Source organism: Toxorhynchites rutilus, chromosome 2 (assembly GCF_029784135.1).
Source record: "Toxorhynchites rutilus septentrionalis strain SRP chromosome 2, ASM2978413v1, whole genome shotgun sequence".
In the NCBI taxonomy this organism is placed as follows: Eukaryota; Metazoa; Arthropoda; class Insecta; order Diptera; family Culicidae; genus Toxorhynchites; species Toxorhynchites rutilus.
The window spans coordinates 168,762,040-168,788,891 of record NC_073745.1 but is presented as its reverse complement, the minus strand read 5'-3'; the positions used below and the strand labels follow the sequence as shown (position 1 = coordinate 168,788,891).

Sequence of the window (26,852 nt, the reverse complement as noted above, 5' to 3'; positions counted from 1 at the left end):
CAATCTCTGGTTTTCTCATCTTCGTTTTTGTTTTAAGATTAATTGATTTGCCACAACTCTACTGATTTTTTTTATCTTCTACGATATGTTTTATACAACACGTTATAACTCTGCCCTCTGCGGCTTGTTGAACTCTATGAACTTGATGCCATCAGTCTGGCCCTTAAATTTCGAAACACGTGTTGAAATGTTCCATGCCAGATTGATTTCGTTTTCCTCACGTTAATAGCTTTAGCTTCGTATTTGGACCATGTTCATGTGGAGTTGATACACGTTTACTTGTAACACAGCGGATGAGATTTCGATAGATTTGTTGATGCTATCTTAAGAGAATTTTTATTTGTTTTCAATGAGAAGTTACAGTATCTGCTGCAACAGGCAGTTCGGTGTATCAATTTCATTTATATTTCATTTGATTACGCTTTTTTCGTATTTATTATTTTTATCAAATTACATTATTATTACATACACTACACAATCCACTATCGCCCACTTTTTTTTCGAATCCTGTGTACTGTTACTTCAACCAAATAGCAATCAAAAGAACGTAAAGAGCGGAGTGACTGCCCTATCTTCTACTAGTTCTTCCTTTGGAACCGCTGCTGCTTCTGCAAGGTTTGACAACCCAACCAATGATGTAATAGATGAGAGTCTTAAGGCTCAAGCGTTGGCGGAAGAAGAAGCAGTGATGAATCAATACAAGGTAAGTTATTATCGTTTCCATAACATCTTCACGGATCGTTTGATTTAATTGATTTTTAGTCGAAAATTTCATCACCGACATCTAGTGGCGCCGATGCTGTCATGACAAATCCATTCCTGACATCTCCACCGGCATCGCAGGATAATATTGTGGATTTGTTTGGCGGAAATGTACATCCTGCAAGCACTTCAGTTAAAACGTCGGACGATCTTCTCCAATTGGGGAATCCATTCGCAGATATGTTTAGCGTTGCGCAGCCTACACCAAACACAGTCCCATCAACTTCGAACAATCTATGGATGAGCAACGGAAGTAAGCGAAATATTCATCTTAGATCGCATTTGTGTTAATTATTTTGTAATTGTAGGTTTCAATGGTGCTACTGCAACTGGTGGTGGTAATCCTGCAGTTGCTAACACTGAAAATACCTTTGTTTCTGATAGCAACTTTTCATCCGTATTCGGGAACATAGATCCAGCCGGTAAGGATGATCCTTTTATGGTAAAACATATTTCGTTTTCATTCATTGTTAATATAAAAATACTTGTTGGGTTGTGGATTGTAAATACATATTAACAAATCGTTTTTTGTATATACATCGCAAAATCATTAACATTCCATAATAAAACGCCGTTGTTTACAAAAATGTTTCAAGTTTTAACTCTGACATCGCTGAGTGAATGCTACAAGCCTTACAAATTTGCAAAATTTTAAGCATTTTCTAAGAAATATATGCTGTGGACACTCTCTTCAGTCATTGATAGAAAATTGTTTGATGAAATTGATTTTCAACGAGAGCATTTTAAACAAACAGCAGGCCTGATAGAATTTTTGGAAAAAATGCTGCTTTTATCAATTTCAGCAGAAAAATACTCAATGCGAAGCTTACCTTCAATCTACTTTTATCTTGAACTGCTATTGTTTATGCAGCTTTTGAATTGTGTCTATGTATTTATTTTAGGTATAATTTTAGATCGATCAGGCCAGTTCTTCAGCGTTTTGAAGGAGGATAGGAAAAAGATAAGCATGAAATGCATCATGTTTGCATTATTCCAGTGCGGAAGCAAAAACTATATTGTGTAGTGTGATTGAAATTTCCGTCTGCACCAGAATATTGAATATCCGAAATCGGTACTCAATAGAACCCTGATCATCCGCTGTGCATATTATTATTGATAGCGAGTTCCATAGTAAATCTTTATGGCCTTCGCGGAAGTTGTCAGCGAGTTGTAGGCTCATGCTTTTTTTTGGTCTTGGATTTAACATTATTTGGCCACTGGTGTACACGACCTTATAGATGAATAGCTTAATGATTTATCTTTTAATAAAGCGCAGTTTTCATGCAGAAACATCTTTTTTCTTGTGTTTGCACCTCATTTTTAGTACGTTATTGCGTTATTCGCTGTGAGTTTGTCCGACTATTCAGCGGATAATCGGGGTTCTACTGCATTTGAATCACAGGCAGTTATGTAACGTTATTCCTTTTTCCATTTTAAAAAGGTACAATTTTCACATTCTACCATTGGTTGTTTCGTCGAAGCATTTATTCATCATGATTGCAGCAGCGCAAAGTTTTATTAGTCTCGTTAGTTTCGTATAATTATTTTATATGTATTTTCTTGAAAAGTTTGCGAAATAACAAAACAAAAAAAAAAAATTATCTAAGATTTCATGCAGAAACATCTTTTTTCTTGTGTTTGCACCTCATTTTTAGTACGTTATTGCGTTATTCGCTGTGAGTTTGTCCGACTATTCAGCGGATAATCGGGGTTCTACTGCATTTGAATCACAGGCAGTTATGTAACGCTATTCCTTTTTTCCATTTTAAAAAGGTACAATTTTCACATTCTACCATTGGTTGTTTCGTCGAAGCATTTATTCATCATGATTGCAGCAGCGCAAAGTTTTATTAGTCTCGTTAGTTTCGTATAATTATTTTATATGTATTTTCTTGAAAAGTTTCGAAATAACGAAACAAAAAAAAAATGATCTAAGCGAATCATTTTTCCATGAATTAACTATATATTGAAAATATTGCATAAAACATAAATTGACTCTTATAATTTGTTTAATCAGAAATGAATATGTGTATATATGCTAAGACAGATCGATAGTTACACTTTTAATTACTTCTCATGGAAATGATTCGCTGAGGTATTTTTTTACAAATGAAAAGCTTTTGTATATAACATTGAATTAAATCATAATTTATCTAACGGGTTTTTATCTCGATCTTCATTTTATTTCTGTCTTCTGTTGTGGATATCGGTACTATGAAATGTAACTAAATATTGATTGGACGATGAATTGTTGCATACGTGAAACATAATCATAATATGTATAACTTAAAAAATGGGCTTGAAACACAAATGATTTGCAAAAAATGAATCCGGAAAGGATTCGACGCGTTGGGAGATGTGCTTAAACCTGGCAACATTGGAAATTCTGGTCAAACCCAAACTACCGTTGGAGTAAATATCACTTCACAACCAACCGCAATTCCAGGTGGCCCTGTGCAAGCAGCAACTGTTCAACAACCGACCAAAGTATTAACAGGAGATTTAGATAGTTCACTGGCATCACTGGCGGAAAGTTTGTCAATAAACAGAGGATCATCGGCTCAAATTAAGTAAGTATGATTTGAATAACAAATAAAACATGGAAAATAATCTATACAAAAAATAAATCACTCTCATAAAAATGAATGCATGATTATGATGGTTCTAAGAAAATTGTATGCATAGGGTATCTTTCTAGAGGTATAGTAAATGTTAATTGCCATGATCTATGTTTACTCGGGAAATAATTATTTGCCATCTTTATTTAAATAAGTTATATGACATCTCTGAGCTGGCTCGGATGAAGTCCAATTTGGTCTGGGAGGTGGTCATTAAATGGAATATAACCGTGATATTGTTTTTCTTCATCCATACCTCTCACGGTCAAGGTCACGAGTTCAATTCTCACTCCCGACATTCTTCCAAAAATGGATGTAAAAGTAACGAACCAGCCAAAATGTGTTGAAAGTCACTATAAAGAGAAAAAAAACGAACAATTCAAAATGCGAGAATAAATGAAAAAATATTTCGTCTTTCGAAGCAAACAAATCGAAAGGTCTCAGCTTGAAATGCGCTGCAGAGGTCAGATGTGTTGGTTATGAATCGGCAGAAAAAATGGCCAATGTTTGACATTTTTTTATCCCATCAGTTTATTTTATTAGCCTCATTTAGCAAATCAGCTGTAACAGAGCCGAATTCATTTGTGTACATTTTTATCTTAAGATAACTTTTGTTGGATATTACGCTTACCATTTTTAGGCGTAAGAGTGTTCCTATTCTATCGATGCACAACACATGTCACCTTTTCGGCGTAAGAATGTTCTTATTGTTCGAATGTTCACTGTTGGGCTATTCACAGCGGGACTGTTGATATGAGGCTTCCATTGTTGTGTTAATCATAGTGCCAATTACCGACGCAGCAGACCGAAAATGTGAGCGGTAAGGGACTGGGATTACCGTCACATGATGATTGTTGCGTGGACATAGTAGCTAGAATAACACACAAAGATGGTCAGTTGAGGGGCCCTAATTTAAAATACTTTATTTTTTCGCTTATTTTTCTTCCGGTTAGAGGTTTAATCCAGTGAATTTTGTCCTACATCAAAATATGTGAACTTTTCTACAGTATAACTTTGATAAATGGTAGTATTGTAGTGTTCTGTCTGTTGGGAACTGTGGGGTGGATTGTATCTTTTGTGTTGCTCCACTCATGGAGTCAACGTGTGCGTAGAAGGAACCTTCCTGTTCCCAACAGGTGTTGATTCGACGGGTGGACCCCCTGTGCGGAGCCCGTGTTGTGAAAAGCCTAGAAACTCTTCCAGGATTGGGGTTAGAGTTGCACCGAGTGAACTCATGGTGGTTTGTGATATCTGTACTATGTACATTTTATTTGTTGATTTGCCGATTTGATATAAACAGTTTTTAGTTTAGTGCATCCGTGGCCGAGTGGTTAGCGTCTCACATTATCATGCCGGGTGTTCGGGTTCGATTCCCGTTCTGGCCGGGGGATTTTTCGTCAGAGAAATTTCCTCCGACTTGCACTGTGGTCACGCGTATTCTAGAGCTTGCCCCTCGGAATACATTCAAGGCGTGTTATTTGGCTTAAGAAATCTCAACTAAGTATTAATAAATGATGCTAGTTAATACATACGTTGAGACGGCAAAAGTTCCACAGGGAACGTTAACGCCATTCAAGAAGAAGATATAAACAGTTTATACACTTCGTTTATATCGATACATGCTTATATCGATGCATGCTAGAGTTAAGTTTTTGGTTTTGAGGGACTTTAATCCGACCCGATAATTCGTCCCTGTTGCAAATGCTAGAGTACTGTACCACCGCTGCTATGTGGCTATGCTGATCTGCCCAAATACGCATGGTGGACGTAACCACCAACACCACTTAGTGATGGAAAACGCTATTTTCTTATTTTCAGCTGAATAATCATAACTGTGAACATTTTAAATAGCAAAATCTATCTCTATTTAGTGAATATTTATGATAAAAAATGGGGTAGAGGCGTTTTACGATTTTTGTTACTTTAATTCAATCGAACTAGCGGCCGAATTCTATTTTTTCATAAGTTTACCCCAAAGCCATTGGAATAACTTTGATGTTGCACTCGAACAGACTCTCGCAATCTTTTTTCTTTGCTTTTATTCAATGTTTCTTTTTTAGTCGAAATGTCTCTATGCCTCAAATTTCTACTCTTTCTCTGCGATCAATTGTTGCTCTTTCGATTCAATCGAGAAACACAGTTGGCGCTTACGCCAACCATGCATATCTGTAACATTTATCGTGCACATTTTTCTCATGTTGTATATTACACAGTAGCTATTTAGGCGTAAGAGTTTTTCTATCTCATCGATACACATTTTTTATCTATTACACATTAGCTCTTTAGGCGTTAGAGTATTCCTGTTCTATCGATACACAACAAATGTCGCATTTTTTCGACGTAAGAATATTCCTGTTGTTCGAATGTTCACAGTTGGACACAGCGGGACTGTTGATATGAGACTCAAAGGCAAATTTGAGAAGTCCATTGTTGTGTTTATAAATAGCACCAATTGCCGATGCAGCATATCGATCGCATGTGGAGTGAGAGGCTGATGCATGGACGTAGTAGCTAGAATAACACACAAAGATAGGCCCATCTGTTTATTTTTATTATTAGGCTTATCTAGCAATTCAGCTGTAACAGCTGTAACATTTATCGTGTACATTTTTCTCATGTTGTATATTACACAGTAGCTATTTAGGCGTAAGAGTTTTTCTATCTCATCGATACACATTTTTTATCTATTACACATTAGCCCTTTAGGCGTTAGAGTATTCCTGTTCTATCGATACACAACAAATGTCGCATTTTTTCGACGTAAGAATATTCCTGTTGTTCGAATGTTCACAGTTGGACACAGCGGGACTGTTGATATGAGACTCAAAGGCAAATTTGAGAAGTCCATTGTTGTGTTTATAAATAGCACCAATTGCCGATGCAGCAGATCGATCGCATGTGGAGTGAGAGGCTGATGCATGGACGTAGTAGCTAGAATAACACACAAAGATAGTCAGTTGAGGGCCATGAGTTATAAGCTGATGATTGTTCGCTTAGTAGCGGACACGCAACCAATTAGGTTACAAAGACCCTTCTTATGGTTGTTCTTTGCTTTTTTTGCTGCTACTGCATTCGCTGTTTGCTTAACTTGAAGGTTGGAAATAGATTCTCACTCTGGAATTGCAATCTTGCACTTGTTTCTCGTTGATGGTTGAAAAGGGACTCGTGCGAAATCGAAATCTTTGAAGATGGAAAATTAAAACAGACTGTCCTCTCAGTAGTTCGTTTCGATTATGACTACTTCGGCATTCGCCTATGACATCATTTGAATTGACTAGAAAATGAACCGACGAGCATTGAGAGCGAGGATGACTGATGAACTATTCTAGTCAATGGTTATTCTAATTGGCGTGACTGATGAATACAAATGTGCATCTTCATTCAACCTCACTTCAACCCACACTTCTTCCCCCCTGACATGAATCTTGCTAACCGCGTACACAATCTTATTTTTACGTCCATATAAAGTGAAACGAGAGCTTAATTTCTAATGCAAAAAAGTAGTTACATCATTAATGGACGGCTTATTGTTTACCCACCGTGAACTCAAATCAACGAACTTAGACAGTATGCTATAAAGGTCCTCGCGTTAGTATTAGTAAATAGTAATTAGTAATTTACTTTGTCTCCGAGTTCAATTTTGAGAAGAAAAACGGGTTTATATCAACAAAATTCATAAATTTCTCATTGTTTCTGAACACAACACTGCACGCTGTTTTATATGTGTGAGTAATTTTCGTGTACGATACAAGAAAGTCTAGGTTACCTGTAGTCACGTTGAACTCAAACATCGATACATGCATACGTGATACATGAGAGAGAGAAACGAATTCGTTTGGGGGAAGTCACTTCAAAATGCATTGAAGTCCATTTGGCGGGGAATAATGACATGCGATAGTCGAGTCGTAGAGTGAGATACCAACTAAACGCCCGAATGACTGTTAAGTCGTGTTGACAGAGAAACTTTTAAAAGAAGCCAAAACTCATTTCCTATTGAATACAACGGCGACTTTCTTCATGGCTCGCTGACTATCCTCAGTTGAATATGACTTTGCCGAGCCCTGCTCCTCACCTCTTCCCCTTGTTTGTATTAGAGGGCTTAAAACTTTGCAGTTTATTCGTCTCTAATGCTCCTTACGGTCGAGGGGGCTGTTTATATACTCTCGCTTCTTATGTGTACATCGTGATGAATGGTAAAGGGTGGTACTGACGGAACACTGTACTTCACATATTTTTTTGTATTTTATTAGTTTTTATTATTGAAATTGAAAACATCTCCTGAACATGTTCTTATTTTTATTCTTCATCAAAAACATTTTTAGCTTCCCGGGCTGGTTCGTCTCTATAAAACGGTCTAGCAAGTACATGGAGATGAATAAGATGTTAGACATATGCATTACAGCGTTTGAACGGTGTTAAAATAAAATAAGAATTAATTTTTTTTTGCAAAATTCAATTTTATTATCCAACATAATTGCCTACGGCGTTACAGCGATTATAGCGATCTTGCAACTTTTCGATACTATTTTTATAGTACACTAGCTGACCCGGCAAACTTCGTCTCGCCCAAAATTTATGTTTCGTTATCACATCGGCGGTTTCTTACTAAGCGAGCATTCATGGGTCCAGCAACCCCCATGCCATGGGGTAGATGTGTCGGACCATCAAAGAAACGTTTCGTGCTCCCTAAAACCTCCACATGCCAAATTTGGCTCCATTTGCTTGACCAGTTTTCGAGTTATGCAGAAATTTGTCTTTCATTTGTATGGCAGCCCCCCTTAGGGAGGGGGGTGGAAAGTCTAACCACCGTAAAAACATTTATTGCATCCTAAAATCTCCATATGCCAAATTTGGTTCCATTTGCTTGATCAGTTCTCGAATTATGCAGATATTTGTTTTTCATTTGTATGACAGCCCCCCTTCTTCTTCTTTCTTTGTTTTTAAGAGGCTTTAAACTTTGCAGTTCATTCGCCTCTAGCAGCCCCCCTTAAAAAGACAAACAGACAGACAGACAGAAATACACTTTATATAATATTTATAATACACATATATATATATATATATATATATATATATATATATATATATATATATATATATATATATATATATATATATATATATATATATATATATATATATATATATATATATATATATATATATATATATATATATATATATATATATATATATATATATATATATATATATATATATATATATATATATATATATATATATATATATATATATATATATATATATATATATATATATATATATATATACAATCGGCATAAACAACCGTTGAACGTGAACGTTCATGATCACGCCACGCGAACGAAATCAGCCGAGTAAGCAGTTCTACATATTAAATAGGCCCCGGACACCATTCTGGAGCTGAGTTGTGTTCTAATCTTGTAAGGAAAAGTCGGGTTTTTGTATTCGTTAGAGTTAAGTTGGACAGAATAAATTGTTTTTTTAAGAACTATTAGTGAATGATCCTTTAATTGGCGCAGCCGGTGCGGCCTGAGGACTAAGTGCGTGATAAACAGTGTAAAGGCGTAAAATAATAAATTACGACCAAAGTGAGACCGGAAGTAGCAGTTTCAAGGAATTGACGAAACCATCCGATGCAACTTGGAAAGTTAATCGGAGTTGTGATCACACCGCGCGACACTAGCCTGAGGGGACCGCTAGCACACCACGACGAAGCAAGGGTGAGTAATTCAATTTTTCTTTTCGTGTGTTCTAAGAGAGCGCGTTGGATAATTGAATCGCTCAAGTGCAAGTCAAACCGTTCTAAGAGAAGTTTCCTTGTCAGCAAAGTAGAAGCAGTTCTAAGAGAGGCTTCACTTTGTCGAAGTTATAAAAGTTCTAAGAGAGTTTATAACTTCTTGACTTTTACGAGTTCTAAGAGAACGTGAGGTCAACAAAACAATATCTCCAGTTATCCTGATGTGCTCATATGCCGAAGGATAAATTTTGGAGGCAAACTAGACGCAGCTTTTGGAACAAAGATTCAAGCTCGTCGGAAAACTCATTATCGTCTCTCGATTCTGGTGAATATTCACACATTCCCATTGAACGAAGTAAGATAGACGAATTAACCAAAGCACTTCAACAAAAAGTGTCTGTGGAAAACGATCCAAATCAAAACGAAATGGAAGCACTAACTGCGCAAATGCAGCAAATTGCACAGTCACATAAACAAACTCCGGAAATGAGTATAAAAAAATATGCTAAAACCAAAGAAATTGTACAGAACATCAAAACAATTTCAAAACAGGATGCTACATTTAATGAACATTGGGAAGCAATTTCGAAATTTATTGATCAAGACGCTTTAGCCGCTTTTATTGCAGGACTAAGAGCGCCCTATCAAGGATATGCACAAGCATCGGTTCCAAGCGATCTCGAAGGTGCTTACGCATTCCTGTGTAAATTCCAGGCAACAGAGAAAATAGCTGGAACTCAGAATTCTCTTCATCAAAACGAACCTCACAGGAAATTTAAAAATAATGAGTATCAATTTCCAAATAAAAATCAAAATCACATGAAGCCTAAATCTACGGAAGCAACTAACAAACCCAATCAAAACTCAAGATCATCGAACCATATAATTGAGCCAATGGATACCAACTCTGTAAAATCAAAGCTAACATTAAACAGACCTATTAATAACCATGAAATTCAATCTGAAAGCGAGAGTGAGGACGAAACAGTAGAAGATGTTTCAGTAAATTTTCACGAAGAAACGCTGAATCAAAATCAAACCTAAATTTTTTGCCTTATTTGAAAATTAACCTTTTCGGACGAATAATAAAACACCTCATTGACACAGGCGCAAATAAAAATATTATTTCTCCCGGAATTTTAACAAAAACATCGACAATCAAAAATGTAGCAGTGAAAAATGTGTTTGGTACCAACAAAGTGATAAAGAAAGGCAAATTAGACATTTTCAATGGTTTATTTCCTCCACTTAGTTTTTTCGAATTAAAATTCCACGAACACTTTGACGGCTTACTAGGATCAGAAACACTAGCAAAATTCGAAGCAAAGATAAATTACAATAACCAAACCTTATCATTACTTGACGAAAAATTTAAATTTTCAAAACATTACCCTTTAAAAAGTACACAATATAATCACATTACCACAATATCAACCACAAATGATGGAGATTGGCTGGTACCAACATACCAAAAGTTGAGAGAGGAAATTTTCATTCAACCAGGACTTTATAGGTCTATAAACGGAAAATCAATTATAAATATTCTCACAACAAAAAAAGAAGTATCTAAACTACCAAGAATTATAATAACCACTAATAATTTTGAAACCCTAACGCCAATCCCTATCGAAAATAATAACAAAATTTCAAAAACAGAAATAAATGATTTGATTAGAACTAACCACCTTCTACCATCAGAAAAATCAAAATTAATTGATGTTATTCACAAAAACCAAGGAGTACTATTAAAAACAGGGGAAAAACTTTCATGTACAACGGTCACAAAACATGAGATTCACACCACTAATGACACTCCAGTATACACTAAAAGTTATAGATATCCACACCATTTTAGGAAAGATGTACACGAACACGTCAAAGAACTATTAGACAACGGCATAATTAAACCATCAAATAGTCCATATTCCTCTCCAATATGGGTTGTACCAAAGAAAGCTGACGCGTCAGGTAAAAAGAAAATACGTGTCGTCATAGACTATAGAAAGATTAATGAAAAAACTATTGACGATAAATTCCCCATGCCACAGATTGAAGATATTCTAGACAATCTTGGAAAATCAGTTTATTTTTCAACACTTGACCTTAAATCAGGGTTCCATCAAATTGAAATGGATCCCAAACATGTAGCAAAAACCGCTTTTTCGACAGACCAAGGACACTTTGAATTTACAAGGATGCCGTTCGGATTAAAAAATGCCCCCGCAACCTTCCAACGTGCTATGAATAATATTCTTGGAGAATTAATTGGGAAAATTTGTCTTGTGTACCTTGAGGATATAATTGTCATCGGATACAACCTGGACAATCACATGGAAAATCTGCAACGTGTTTTGAAACCTTTAACCGATTTTAACTTGAAAATCCAGTTAGACAAATGCGAATTTTTAAAAAGAGAAACATAATTTTTAGGGCACATTGTCTCTGGTGATGGTGTTAAACCAAATCCGGATAAAACTGAAAAAAATACTTACATGGCCTCTACCAAAGACTCAAACTGAAATAAAACAATTTCTTGGTCTAATAGGATATTACAGGAGATTCATAAAAGACTTTTCCCGCATTGCAAGACCTATGACAAAATATTTGAAAAAGGATATAAGCCTCGATACCCAGGACCCATCTTATCAAAAAGCATTCGATACATTAAAAGAAGTGATAACAACAGATCAAATATTAGCTTATCCACAACTCGATCAACCTTACATTTTAACAACGGATGCATCAAACTATGCATTAGGGGCAGTACTTTCACAAATTCAAAATAGTCTCGAAAGACCAATAGCCTTCGCATCAAGAACTCTTAACGAAGCCGAAAGTAGATATGCTACCAATGAGAAAGAAGCCTTAGCAATAATATGGGCAGTGAATAAATTCAAACCTTATTTGTATGGCTCTAAATTTACACTGGTAACAGATCACAAACCATTAACATTCATAAAATCTTCGGAGAAAAATTCTAAAATTCTTCGTTGGCGTTTGGATCTTGAAAATTACGATTATGAGGTAAAATACAAAGAAGGGAAAGCAAACGTAGTTGCTGATGCCATCAGCAGAAGACCTTTGGAAATAAAATGTAATGAAATCAATAATAACAGTATTTCTCATTTTTCAGGCACAGATGAAGAAGTGACAGAATCTTTAGCCAATAATCCTCCCATGTCGGAAGCCCAAGATGATCCAGTTGCATCACTTTCCACGGATTCCCAGACAGTCCATTCAGCGGAAGAATCTGACGATTATTTCATTCATTTTTCAGAACGACCAATCAATTATTTCAGAAATCAACTTATCTTCAAAATCTCTAATGTTGACACAAATATTCAAGAAACGCTTTTCCAAAAATTCAATCGGATGATAATTTGCAAACCTAATTTCGATAAAGATACAATCACTCATTACTTAAAAAATTTTCATAACGGAAAACAAACAGCAATAATGGCCCCTGAGAGTTTGCTTCAAACTATTCAAGAAACATTCAAAGAAAATTTTGGATTGAAAGGACATTTTGTGCTCACATATAATATGGTGGAAGATGTTCAAAATGAAAACCGACAAAATTTATTAATAGTTCAAGAACATACACGAGCCCATCGCGGAATCTCAGAAGTTGAAGCTAAACTAAAAAGAAGCTATTTTGTCCCTAATATGCATAACCAAATTAAAAATTACGTTAACACGTGCGATACATGTAATATTCACAAATACGAAAGGAAACCGTACAACATAAAGCTTACTCCACGGCCAATCACAGAGAAACCGTTTGATCGTGTCCATATGGATATTTTTATAATCGACAAATTCAGTTTTTTATCATTAATAGACTCTTTCTCGAAACATCTTCAAATGATAAATTTAAAATCAAAAAATTTATGCCATGTACAACAAGCATTAAGTAAATATTTTTCATCTTTTGGAATACCAAGATTAATAATAACTGATCACGAAAACACTTTTCGATCAATACAACTTAGGAATTATCTCGATAAACTTGGATCAAACATAGAATATGCTGCCTCATCAGAATCTAACGGACAGATAGAAAGAGTACATTCTACTATAATTGAAATATTTAACACAAACAAAGATAAGTTCAAAGGCATGAATGTGAGATCAATAATTAAATTAGCAACTGCTTTGTATAACGACACAATACACTCATCTACATCATTCTCTCCAAACGAATTAATTTTCAATCAAAGCAATATTGTAAACCCTGGTGAAATAATAGGGAATGCTCAAAAACTCTTTTTCGAAGCGAAATTAAAAATGAAAAACTCTCAAAAGCAACAAACAAATAGAAATGTATTACGAGAAACACCACCTGAAATTGAAGAATACCAAAATGTGTTTGTTAGACCTAATATAAGAACGAAGACACAACCTAGAGCTGTTAAAACTAGTGCTCATAATGTAACAGACAAAACATTTGAAAATTGTAATTTAATCAAAAGACATAAAAATAAGATAAAACGATTGAAAAAAATCATAAGGCATTAGTAACATACTAACATTTGGTTTCATACTCTCTTTGTTGTTTCAGATGAAACTTATTTCAATAATAACTGCGCTTGCTATAATAGGAATTTATTGTCAAGAACTTGAAATCGAAGATCTGAACTACAACCCAGTATTACTAATGAAAACCGGTAATTGTAAAATACAAACTGGAAATATCAAAATGATACATAACATCAATCTCACTGATATAGAAACAACAATACATTTGTTAACCAGCAGCGCTTACAGTAAGATTGCTAATTCTAATCCACTAATAAATGTCTTAAGACACAAAGTAAAAGAATTACATACAAACTTGTATCAGATAAAACCCAACATAAACCGTAGAACTAAGCGATGGGATCAAATTGGAAGAATTTGGAAATGGATAGCCGGCAGCCCCGACGGAGACGACCTGCGCATTATCAACACTACAATGAATGAATTAATAGAGGAGAATAATGAACAATTCAAATTCAACCTCCAAATGGGACAAAGAATTCAAATCCTTACCGCTACGGTTAACTAAATAGTAGAAAACTCTCATATCAACAACGTTTTTCTGGATGAAATAGATATATTAATACTCATGATGAACATTGACACAATCAATAAGGCTTTGCTCGATATACAAGATGCAATATTCTTCTCAAAAACGCAAACTGTTACAAGCAAGATCCTCACAATCAAAGAGATCTCATTTATTCAAGAATCTCTGAAAAACCAAGGAATCACTATCGATCTTCCTGACGAAGCACTTAATTTGGTTACTCCAAAAATGCAGTCAGTAGTGAAAACCTGTTATACATTCTACACATCCCGCAACTTCAACAAGACGAATCAACGACGATCCGGATTTTCCCGTCGAATATTAATAATACAATAATCAAAGATGCACCCTCGTTTCTGATTAAATCAAAAAACGATTTATACACTACTAATCGACCGTATGAATATGTCCAGCGGAACATTCACATAAAGAAATTTTCCGATGACTGCATTGAACCCCTTATATTTCGAATTCAACCACACTATCAAGAAAAACGAAATTATCACAAGAGCAACGCTAATATAAGAAAATTCAATTCTGATATCAAACGCAAATAAACAAAATCTAAAATCAACTTGCGGTCCAGATAATAGAACATTAACAGGAAATTTCATCATAACATTTTCTAACTGCAGTGTAAACTTTCTCGAACAAGAGTATCTCTCCAAAGAAATAATAAGTAAACCAGAACTAATGCATGGAGCATTTCATAATCTCAGAATCAATTCCGATTTAATTAAAGATTATAATGTAGAAATAATCCACAATAACACCATAGATAACAGGAAGAGGATTCAACATGTTTATCTGAAACAATATAGCCACGATTTGTGGAACTGGAGTCTATTTGGAGGAATATCAGCATCAACAATCATCATGATAGTAACTATTTTCCTTGTCATTCAACATCATGAGAAAATAATCAGAAAAATAACAAAACGACGAAAATCGAAAGACAGAATCCATCAAGTACACCACAAAGCAAATGCCGAGGACGTCATTTTTTCACCCCCTGGAGGAGTTATAGTATAAACATCGTATAGTATGATTATCGCACCGGAATCCAGCCTGTAACATAAACACATATCATCGTATCCAGCCAGCAACGAGCGCGATCAGCATATTTACAATCGGCATAAACAACCGTTGAACGTGAAAGTTCATGATCACGCCACGCGGACGAAATCAGCCGAGTAAGCAGTTCTACATATTAAATAGGCCCCGGACACCATTCTGGAGCAGAGTTGTGTTCTAATCTTGTAAGGAAAAGTCGGGTTTTTGTATTCGTTAGAGTTAAGTTGGACAGAATAAAGTGTTTTTTTAAGAACTATTAGTGAATGTGAAAATACATCATCATCGGTCTTAAATTTCTTGCCAGCGAGCATTCTCTTCAGGTCTGCCAACAAATTTTTTTTGGGGTTCGATCGTTTTCTCATCTGAAAAGTCAATTTTGACAAATAAAACTTTTAGATAACTGTAAATCTCGAAATGTCATGCACTTTTAAGACACATCAATTTTTTTTAAAAACCCCGATTTTCGGTGACTTTTTGGATTCCGAAAAACTCAAATTTTAACGTCTGCGACACCTGTAAATGAAGCCCGATTGAGCTAATATCTTGCATCGGCTATTTTATCGGGTAAATCAACAAATGAAAAATCGAGATGAACTTTTTCATTGGCACCCTAAACTAGAGATGGACAAAACGGTTCATTTCAGTAAACGGCTCAGAGCCGTGCGCTCAATGAAAAGAGCCAGCCAATTTGAGCGGCTCGACGACTCTTTTCAGGAAGCGGTTTATTCGAATATGTAAATAATAGAAGACGTAAAAATATGATTTGACGGCCGTTTTTCAAATAAAACTGTGTTCTGTTAGTCAACTCTTTTCATTATTGATGAGGTTTCGAAAAAAATTGTAGTCCGCCAAAATTTACAAACAGCTAAATAAAATAGTTTAAAAAGACGGGTGGGTAATGTCGGGGACATAATCGGAGTGACGTAGGACTATACAAAGGGGACAGCTTTTGTTAAATATATATTTTAAATATATTGTTTTATTTTCTTCTCCTACGTGAATACCTACCTATCTACCTGAAAAATGGATTAGTTTACTGTTTACTCTTTATGAATATGTTGATGGTTCTGAAAAGAACCTTTGGTGTTTTTGTTATCACTCGATATTCCCATCTTGTTCGGTTAAACCTTCCTGTTTAGCTATTGCGTTTGCCACTCGCCACAGCTTTCACAGTTGGAAAATTTCTTCCCATCCAGCTTGTGACATGTTGTTCAGTAAATTACATTTGATGCGACGTGCCGGAGAAACACTTTGCCACTCACTGAAACTAATTGTTGCCTTGATGAGCGCCGAACCGAAGCTGCTCTGTTCTTGATGCGGGTTTTCTGATTGTCGTGAGCAGCTTTGCAAGCCAACTCGAGCACTCCGACGGCCGAAACTCTATAATCGCTGTTAGGTATACTGGTGCTCCGGCACCAATCCGTTCGGCCTAGTTACCCTTGCGGAGCAATCAGTGAATGCGACCAACAGGGAACTGGAGACTTGCACGGTTCGAGTGAGACTTTGCCTTTCCCTTAACTTGTCCTCCTTTGTTACGTCCACGATGCCGATGCCGTACAACCACACGGGTTTACGGTTTGAAAGAAAATAAGATATTTTTTGGGGTCCGCGTGTTTTATACTCTAGCGGTACACACTCACAGGATAGAGACAAATCAGCAGACTCAGCCAGAGGGGCGAGTCCAACGAGACGAATTAATGAGCGTTAAAAGGGAGCGATGGCAAAAAAATATATTCATTACGATTTGTTCGCTCGTTGGATTCACATGCAGGTTAAAAAGGGTCCTTTTCAGGATCACAAAATTATCTTCAATCTAAAGAGTTTATTGTTTTGTTATCACTCGATATCCCCATCTTGTTCGGCTAAACCTTGCTGTTTAGCGATTGCATTTGCCACTCGCCACAGCTTTCACAGTTGGAAAATTTCTTCCCATCCAGCTTGTGACATATTTTACAGTAAATTACATTCAATGGCACGTCGCATTACCACCACTCAGTATCGGATTGGAGGTAATTTTAACCTGTAATTGAACATTTGCGATGACAGTGGTACAGTGTCGACCTTCAATGTGGGGTCATAATTTGGACCCCGAACTCTATGTTTACAAAAATATCCAACTAAATATGTCGCATTACTGGTCCGTCCAATTAGCTAAATGTCGAGATAAGTGTAAATTACTGTACTTTCAATCTAGAAGCAATTTAAGAATTGGTGAAAATCAATAAGCTCAGAACAACTGCCAAATTCACATACTCATCATATCCTGGCAAGCAAATTATGAAAAAAAAATCATTCCATGTCTAAAGTTTGTGGTAGCCAGACGTGATTGTTGCGACTCCGGATATTCGATTGGTCTCGTTAGCTGCTCTGTTCTTGATGCGGGTTTTCTGATTATCGTGAGCAGCTTTGCTAGCCAACTCGAGCACTCCGACGGCCGAAACTCTATAATCGCTGTTAGGTATACTGGTGCTCCGGCACCAATCCGTTCGGCCTAGTTACTCTTGCGGAGCAATCAGTGAATGCGGCCAACAGGGAACTGGAGACCTGCACGGTTCGAGTGAGACTTTGCCTTTCCCTTAACTTGTCCTCCTTTGTTAAGTCCACGATGCCGATGCCGTACAACCACACGGGTTTACGGTTTGAAAGAAAATAGGATATTTTTTTGGGGTCCGCGTGTTTTATACTCTAGCGGTACACACTCACAGGATAGAGACAAATCGGCAGACTCAGCCGGAGGGGCGAGTCCAACGAGACGAACGAATGAGCGTTAAAAGGGAGCGATGGCAAAAAAATACATTCATTACGATTTGTTCGCTCGTTGGATTCACATGCAGGCTAAAAAGGGTCCATTTCAGGATCACAAAATTATCTTCAATCTAAAGAGTTTATTGTTTTGTTATCAATCGATATCCCCATCTTGTTCGGCTAAACCTTTCTGTTTAGCGATTGCATTTGCCATTCGCCACAGCTATCACAGTTGGAAAATTTCTTCCCATCCAGCTTGTGACATATTTTACAGTAAATTACATTCAATGGCACGTCGCATTACCACCACTCAGTATCGGATTGGAGGTAATTTTAACCTGTAATTGAACATTTGCGATGACAGTGGTACAGTGTCGACTTTCAATGTGGGGTCATAATTTGGATCTCTATGTTTACAAAAATGTCCAACTAAATAAGTCGCATTACATGTCCGTCCAATTAGCTAAATGTCGAACTAATAGTAAATTACTGTACTTTCAATCTGGAAACAATTTAAGAATTGGTGAAAATTGAATAATCAGGAAAGTCCCCAACTATCAATAAGCTCAGAACAACTGCCAAATTCACATACTCATCAGATCCCGGCAAACAAATTATGAAAAAATCAATTTGTGTTTTATTATTATTTTGGATAATGTTTTAGAAAGCATTGAACTGTATTTCCTAAACTCTTTTTTGGAAGGTTTAATGGCCCTGAAAAGCGCCTTGTTTTATGGAATGGTTCCAATTTAGAAAACTTAGTACTCGTGCTTTTGAAAAAAAACCATTTCGAACGCCCTCGATGCCGCCTTGTTCTGGATTTGCCACCAAAGCAGTTTGTATAAAGAACAAACTTTTTTTTCTATTACCTGATGCCATTTTGCGATTGCGTTTGCCACTCGCCACTCGCTGCAACTGCCTGTTATCTTGATGTCCACCGAACCGAATGTGTTCTGTTCCGAATGCGGGTTTTCTTATCGTCGCGAGCAGCTTTGCCAGCTAACTCGATCACTTCGGCGGCCGAAACTATATAACGCCGGCTAGGTGGACTGGTGCACTGGTACTAACGCGCTCGGCCTAGCTACCCTTGCGGGGAACTCTAGATCAACACGGTTCGAGCGTGATTTTGCCTTTCCCTTCACTTTTCCTCCTTTACCATGTCCAGACATGGCTGCTTGGGTTGGTTTGTTGATGTGTTGTGATGCGAACCGATGTGGTGTACGGTTTGAATGAGAATGATCGTTACGGCAGCGGAGCGGGGATTTTTAAGCTGACTGGTTGGCTCGAGAATTACGCATGTGTGAGACTGCGACCAATGTTTCGTTCATTTTTTCTTTTTCCTTTCCAATCGTGCTTCATTCTATTTCGCTGCTGCTCTGGTTGCCCGTTTTGGTCGGTACGATTTGAGGAGCACAAAATGGACCTATCAAAAATGGGCACATAGTGCATTTTGACAATGCTTGATATTTCACAATTATTCAATTATTTATCTCAAGAAAAATGAAATGTTATTCGTTATGATAGGTGCGTAGATATATTTCCTATCAATTGATGCAAAAACTTTTGCGATCTATTGAAAAATGCTCGAGTTATAAGCGTTCCAAATCTTGCTTTTTTTTCCTACTTGTTCAGTGCCTAGATTTCCATTTCACCCCCTATATCTTCCGGTTAGACGTAGTCCTACGTCAAAAGCAGCATGTCTCAAATATAAAAAAATATATATTTTGCTGGAATTAGAACAAGCGTACGATCCATGATTCTTTCAATAAAATCGTCTCTTGAAAAAACCACGATTCTTCAATGAACCGCGGTTTTCGATTTTCAATAAACTCAAACTTTGACCGCTTTGCGCCACTCTCCATTAAGTTCGATTTAGCTGTAATTTTGCATAGGGTGTTTTTTCGCGGTGGTGAACATTTTCTATGGGATAACTTTTTGAAATTTTAGGGTCGATTTTTTCCATATATCCATTGGCACCCTAATATACATTCTTTCAAATAAATACCGATAATTTGTGATCGTCAATCTTCCCTTTGAACATTTTTATTGTTTTCTAAGTTGGTACTACTGCTAGTGGTCTGTGTAACATTTTGTGTTGTAAACAAAATTTGTTGTGCCGAAACGTAGAAATAGCTGCAGAATATAATTGGTGACAATTGTGGTCAACCATGTCGAAAACACGGTTGTATGAATGGTATAAAGTATTCAAAGACGGCCGAGAAGACATGAACGATTTGCCACGTCATGGATCCACCTCTTCAACTGATGAAAACATCGAAAAAAATAAAAGGAATGTTGTCAATTAAGTTTGAGAGAGCTAGCCCGTGAATCAAATATCTCTCACGAGACCGTTCGTCATATTTTGGTTGATATTTTGGGTATGAGAAAAGTCGCAGCACGACTAGTGCCAAAACGGCTCGATTTTCTCCAAAAAAACAGGAAGTGGGTTATATCTATGGTATAACCGCAAGGGTGACGTAGGACTATCATTGATTTAGGGATCATTTGTTTGAAGTTGAATCTAAATCCATCCTGAATGAATGAATAAATAAATATTTGGGTGGCTTCAAAAACGAGACCATTACGTTGGAGGCTCAAGGTTATATGCATTCAATATTGGAAACAAAAAACCTTGTTCTGAAGAATAATCTTCAGAAGCTTTCCTGTTAACTGCACTTGATTGACAAACCACAAAACCAAATGTATGTGGTCGCAGTATTATATGGATAGAAAAAAATTAAAATAAACTCGCTTGAATGTAATTTTCAATTCCAAGGGGAACTGGCAGATTATTTTTCAGCAACGATCATTTCTTTCCAGGTTTCTTCTCGATAACCAGCAAACGAAAAGTGTTGCGCGCGTATATATATGTGTGTGTGTGGCGGCTGCTTCAATGTCTTCCCGAGGAACCGTATTTCGATGCTCTCTTGGTCACCTTCTCTTCTCCTTCTGATCGATCGGCTTTTCTGCGCTCCCTCACAGTTAAAACAAACTGATTGCATTTCAGGTCAGGTCAGGCCAAGTAATGAATCCCTCGATCCCACGCCGTTCAGCTCGTTCAGTAACGATGTTGTCTTGTCGATGTCCTCAGGCGTCGTGCACAAATTACGTAACGCTAAAAATCCGGATCTTGAACCCCCTCCCCCCCTTACGTAACGCAATTTCCTATCTCTAATAAACAGAAAGTAACGCAACATCTACCCCCTCCCCCCTTATCGCATTACGTAATTTGTGTACGACGCCTCACGAAAAATGAATGGGTTTCACCACCAGAATATCATTTAAGTATGCTTTTCGTGCGTGATTAAATCGAGAGAAGGTGTGGTTTACGATGGCAATTTGGAAGGCAAACTAGAGGAGAATAAACTCTCTGAGTATGAAAATTTCGGCGACTGAGCAATATCGATTGAAAATTATAAAATTTACGCGATACGAAACAATTTCCGTTGCGCGCGCATAGAATATTAGATACGAAAATATCCTACTGATGGGAAAGAATAATCTTCCGAAGCTTTCCAGCTAATTACACTTGATTGAAAAATTACGAAATCAAATGTATTTGGTCGCTGTGTTATATGGTTAGAAAACATTAAAATAAACTCTTTCGCATGAATGTATTTTTCAATTCCCAGGGAACTGGCAGATTGTTTTTCAGTAACGATTAGATCTTTCCGGAATTTTCTCGATGCTGTATGGCATCCAAACGAAAATTCTCGTTTCAGTTTGGCCTGCAAAAAACTATTCTGAACTCTAATCCATCAAATTTGGAGCCCTGAAAAGGGCCGTTGATTATATGCTAAGCTAATATAGCACACTCTCCTCGGATACGATGGGCCAGCTGGATGTCCTTGGGCATGATGTGACGCGTTTTGCATGGATAGCACACAAATTGGTATCTTCGAATAGGACTCCTGCAGCGTCATAAGCGGAACTTTGGAAGCGCAAGTCGGTTTTGAAATCCTGAGCAATTCAACGAACCAAATGCAGCAAAGGTAGCTTGCGGATCAGCGACTTCTGATAGCGACGAATTTTACGCAAAGTTCCCGGTCGATAGCGATGTGGCTTCTCCACACTTCCTGCGGCTGGTGCGCTTATCCGAGCTGCTTTCGTGGTGCCTTACCACCGAAAGACTAACGAGCTGTCTGCTTTGTCCCAAACAAACGAGTCCTCACGGTGCGAGAGTAGAGTAAGAAATGAACGAAAGCAAAGGAAGCGTCATTTTATAAACCATAAAAGTATACAATCTAAACCCCACCCTTATTATATTCGTTGCTTACCCTGAGAGAGAAACGAATAACATCGAAGTAAGTATACAGTAATGTATTTGAATCCGGACACTTTGCGTTACATTTAATACCATACCGCAGCCACAACATTTTCTGCATGTTGAATTAATGCGATTGATTAGTAACTATCAAGAAACTATCAATAACTATATTAGTAGCTATTATTCGCATAAATTCAACATGAAAAAAATGTTATGGCTGTGGTATGATATTGAATGTAATGCAAAGTGTCCGGATTCAAAAGCATTACTGTAAAAAAGAGTTAACTCGACTGAAAATTTTTCGGTTCGGCCTGCAAAAACGAAATTAAAAGCCCCCGCAGACTGCAGACTGACTTGTCGACCGATAGTTCGGTCGGCTTCTTAATCAGTACGGAGAGGTATGCATGTGCGCACATTACACCGATTCCGTTGGGTCGGTGTTTGCACCAGTAGCCGATCCGACCAAACTGTCGGCTGAAGAAAAGTCTGTAGTGTGCGGGGGCTCTAATTGAAGTGTACAGCATAATGCATAGACGTAAGTATGAGCTTCCCCATCTCACATTCCAATAAGATTTATGGGCTTCCAAGTGGGCGCGCTACATACGGATACGAATGATTTCAATAACCTGTTTTCGAAGCTATCATTAAGCTATTGAAACAATTTTTCGACTCAATAAATAGCAATCATATAACTCTTGGACATTTTATCTTTTGTATGAAATTATTATCATACTGTTCCGTTGATCCGAAGCAGAATGAATCACGCTTAAAGAAGGAATGGATTTTTTCTTGGAATTTACTCAGCAAAAATAATGCCCTTTCCCAACAATTAAAAACGACAAACGGTAAACAGTTTCATCAAAATGATTTCTTCGATATGGGGATATATTCACTAAATCATGTCATATATTTCATATTCTTCATTATGATATCCATATCCATGGCACCTATCGGTATCGAATTATCATCGACACCACGATTTTCGCTAAATGCTCCTTTCAGTTCGGCCTGTAAAAAACTTTTCTGAACTCTAAATAATCCATCAAATTGGGATCCCTGAAAAGGGCTGTTGATTATATGCTAAGCTAATATAACACGCTCTCCTCGGATACGATGGGCCAGCTGGATGTCCTTGGGCATGATGTGACGCGTTTTGCATGGATAGCACACAAATTGGTATCTTCGAATAAGCCTCCTGCAGCGTCATAACTGCGGAACTTTGGAAGCGCAAGTCGGTTTTGAAGTCCTGAGCAATTCCACGATCCAAATGCTGCAAAGGTAGCTGCGGATCACCAATTCGGTCGACTTCTGATAGCGACGAATTTCACGCAAAGTTCCCGGTCGATAGCGATGTGGCTTCTTCACCTATCCTGCTGCTGGTGCGCTTATCCGAGCTGCTTTCATGTGCCTTACCACCGAAAGACTAACGAGCTCGAGACCTCACGGTGCAAGAGTAGAGTAAGAAATGAACGAAAGCAAGGGAAGTGTCATTTTATAAAACATAAAAGTATCGAATGTAAACCCCACCCTCTTTATTATATAAGCTTACTGTATACTTACGAATATAATAAGGGTGGGGTTTAGATTTGGATCGTGGAATTGCTCAGGACTTCAAAACCGACTTGCGCTTCCAAAGTTCCGCAGTTATGACGCTGCAGGAGGCTTATTCGAAGATACCAATTTGTGTGTTATCCATGCAAAACGCGTCACATCATGCCCAAGGACATCCAGCTGGCCCATCGTATCCGAGGAGAGCGTGTTATATTAGCTTAGCATATAATCAACGGCCCTTTTTAGGGCTCCCAATTTGATGGATTAGAGTTCAGAAAAGTTTTTTACAGGCCGAACTGAAAGCAGCATTTAGCGAAAATCGTGTTGTCGATGATAATTCGATACCGATAGGTGCCATGGATATGGATTTCATAATGAAGAATATGAAATATATGACATGATGTAGTGAATATATCCGAAGAAATCACTTGGTTGAAACTGCATTATAAAATTATTTGTGTACGAATGCCGCAATCGATAGTCGACTCTAATTTGCGCTGGGTAATTTCCTCGGAGGACTCAATTCCTCCTTTGAGCATTAAGAAACTCTTTCTGGTAAAACGAAGTGGTATGAATCACATTATTTGAATGATAGAATGAAGAAGTTTTCTGCCAATTTCCTTCAACCTCCAAACATATCTTTCTCCCGTTTGTCGTTTTCGCGTTCGCTAATCTTTTCTCACAACACCCATTTCTCGTTTGAGAAATTGTTGAGTAAACATTGTTTGCCAGTGCGCGTAGAGCGGGAAATCCTAAAGATTCATTGCACCTCTAATAAATTTCCGAAAGACGTGGTCTTAGGTTGATCGCACTTGATTGAAAAAATCCAAAACGAAATGTATTTGGTCGCAGCATTATATGAGTAGAAAGCAAATAATCGCTCGAAAATGACTTGATTTTAGCGATGATGCTTCACGTTTTTCATGTTACACATCCAATATTGGATACGAAAGTTTTCCACTGATGGGAAAAAAAATATTCAGAAGCTTTCCTATTAATTGCGATTGATTGAAAAATCACAAAACCAAATGTATTTGGTTGCAGTGTTATATGGATAGAAAACATTAAAATAAACTCTTTCGCATGAATGTATTTTTCAATTCCCAGGGGAACTGGCAGATTATTTTACAGCAACGAGAATTCCGCGCGTGTATATGTGTGTGGCGACCGATGTTTCAAGCGGAACCGTGGCATCACTCTCCTCCTGATGGATTCCCTTCTGGCCTTAGGTGCACATACAGGCTCTTGGTGACACCGTTCATTAACGCTTTCATGATAAACGAAAATAGCTTCACAACACAGCGACAACATGCTCCAATCGCTGTTCAATCATAACTGAGGGGGTTTACGAGCGGCGCTCGCTTATATACCGATTGGTGATTTCAATAGCCTGTTTTGAAAGCAATTTTAAGACTATTGAAACAAGTTTTTGGATGAAAAAGTAACAAGTATATGACGCGTAGACCTTTTATCTTTCGAATGAAGTGTTTATCATACCATTTCGTTCAGTTGTTTAAGAGCTATTAACGCTCAAAATCTCGGTCTCCGGCGTAACGCTTTCATTTTCGAAACTTTGGTTTTACACCCCGGTATAGAAATGAAAGACGTAGTCCTACGTCAAAATCATCGCAATCAAGTGGCTGAAGACATGCTCGAACGATCAAATTCTGATCACACGTTTATCCAACGCATAATTACTGGCTACGAGAAATGGGTGTGATTTTTGCCTATTCCGAAAGTAGTTGGACTACCGCTTCGTGGGATCCGTTTTGCGTAAACTGAAGGCAATTTATGAATACAGCTACAAAAAGAGCATCGATGACTAGATTGTTCGTTGTTAAAAGTGAATTGCTTCAGAAGGGGCCCATTTTGAAGACTATAGCATTTTATTCAGAAACTCAAGTTCCCGTTCTCCGGAATGTATGATCTATGATACTCAAATTTCAAACTGATTTCCGTTTTGTATAATAAAACAACGCAGATCACTTGGAAAATAAGACGAGCAAAGGGAAGGCGATTTTTCCGTCAGTCGTAGTGTTCAACGACACTTCATAATTATTATGATGAACATTATGAGAGCGATTAAAATGATTTGAAAAGTTAAAAGTTATCATGAAAAAACTAACGCTTGAAATTTTCCAGAAACGTGCAATGGAATTCCCCAAAAAATACTGCCAAACCAGGATGGTCTCCTCAACCGCAGCCTGCTACTAATCAAACTGGATATAAACCAATGGTATGTATAACAAAAAAAGCAAAAATGTATCATTCTATACAGAAAAGTTTTCTAAAAAGATTGTCGTTTTGGTATGTTGCATTGTAATTTAATTTTCAGTAGTTTTGGTTTTTCTAACATATGTGGTTCTAATCAAATGGTAGCAACATTCTGTTTCTTCAGTGTGTATTTATTTTTTTCCTAACTTTTTATTTTTTTTCGGTTGGTAATTTCCGTTGTTTGAAAATCAACCAATTACATTGTACAAAACATGTGGCTAAATTCATCGTTAACTGAAAGGCGCAAGGTATGACAGTTTCTCCTGCCCCTAGCACTATTCATCCAATTGTACACACTTCCTATCCAGTACTGTCGTCATATATATCACAGGTAAGTGATTCTTTTTTTTCGGAAAATCGTATTCACAATCGTAATAGGCTAGATATATTTTTTATGGCAAATATAAAATTGTTTTGAAAATATTCTTGTCAGAAGTCTTTCTCTGCTTTTGTAAATAATTTGTAGGCTATGTTTTTCTTTTATGGCAAATTAAAATGGAAGCTCTATTTATGAAGGAGTTCACTGCAGCAGGTATATTATTGTAGATTTTTTTAACATAAGGTCATATGATTCATATTCATCTATCAAATAATGGATAGGATAAATACTGGAATACCATCGTGACAAGCTATGGAACATGTGGGAAGGGGAAAGGAATGACATGTTTTTGTTTATTATCTTTGCGATAATGATATTTCAGTTTATCAAAGAAAATGATTTTTTCAAATATTTGCGAATTGTTTTCATGGAAA

General features: G+C 37.1%; 1 protein-coding gene across 8 annotated transcripts in view; it reads left to right on the top strand.

The window, feature by feature from the left end:
- Positions 1 to 26,852, top strand: part of LOC129771366 (phosphatidylinositol-binding clathrin assembly protein LAP) — a 70,450-nt gene that overhangs the window by 27,834 nt on the left and 15,764 nt on the right. For 3 of the 8 annotated variants that reach the window (XM_055774929.1, XM_055774928.1, XM_055774935.1), the window contains exons 8-13: positions 535 to 703; positions 763 to 1,015; positions 1,071 to 1,184; positions 3,101 to 3,332; positions 25,968 to 26,061; positions 26,341 to 26,430. In XM_055774929.1, the coding sequence (XP_055630904.1) occupies positions 535 to 703; positions 763 to 1,015; positions 1,071 to 1,184; positions 3,101 to 3,332; positions 25,968 to 26,061; positions 26,341 to 26,430 (952 nt within the window). The other 5 variants (XM_055774932.1, XM_055774931.1, XM_055774930.1 and 2 more) reach the window with 4 other exon arrangements.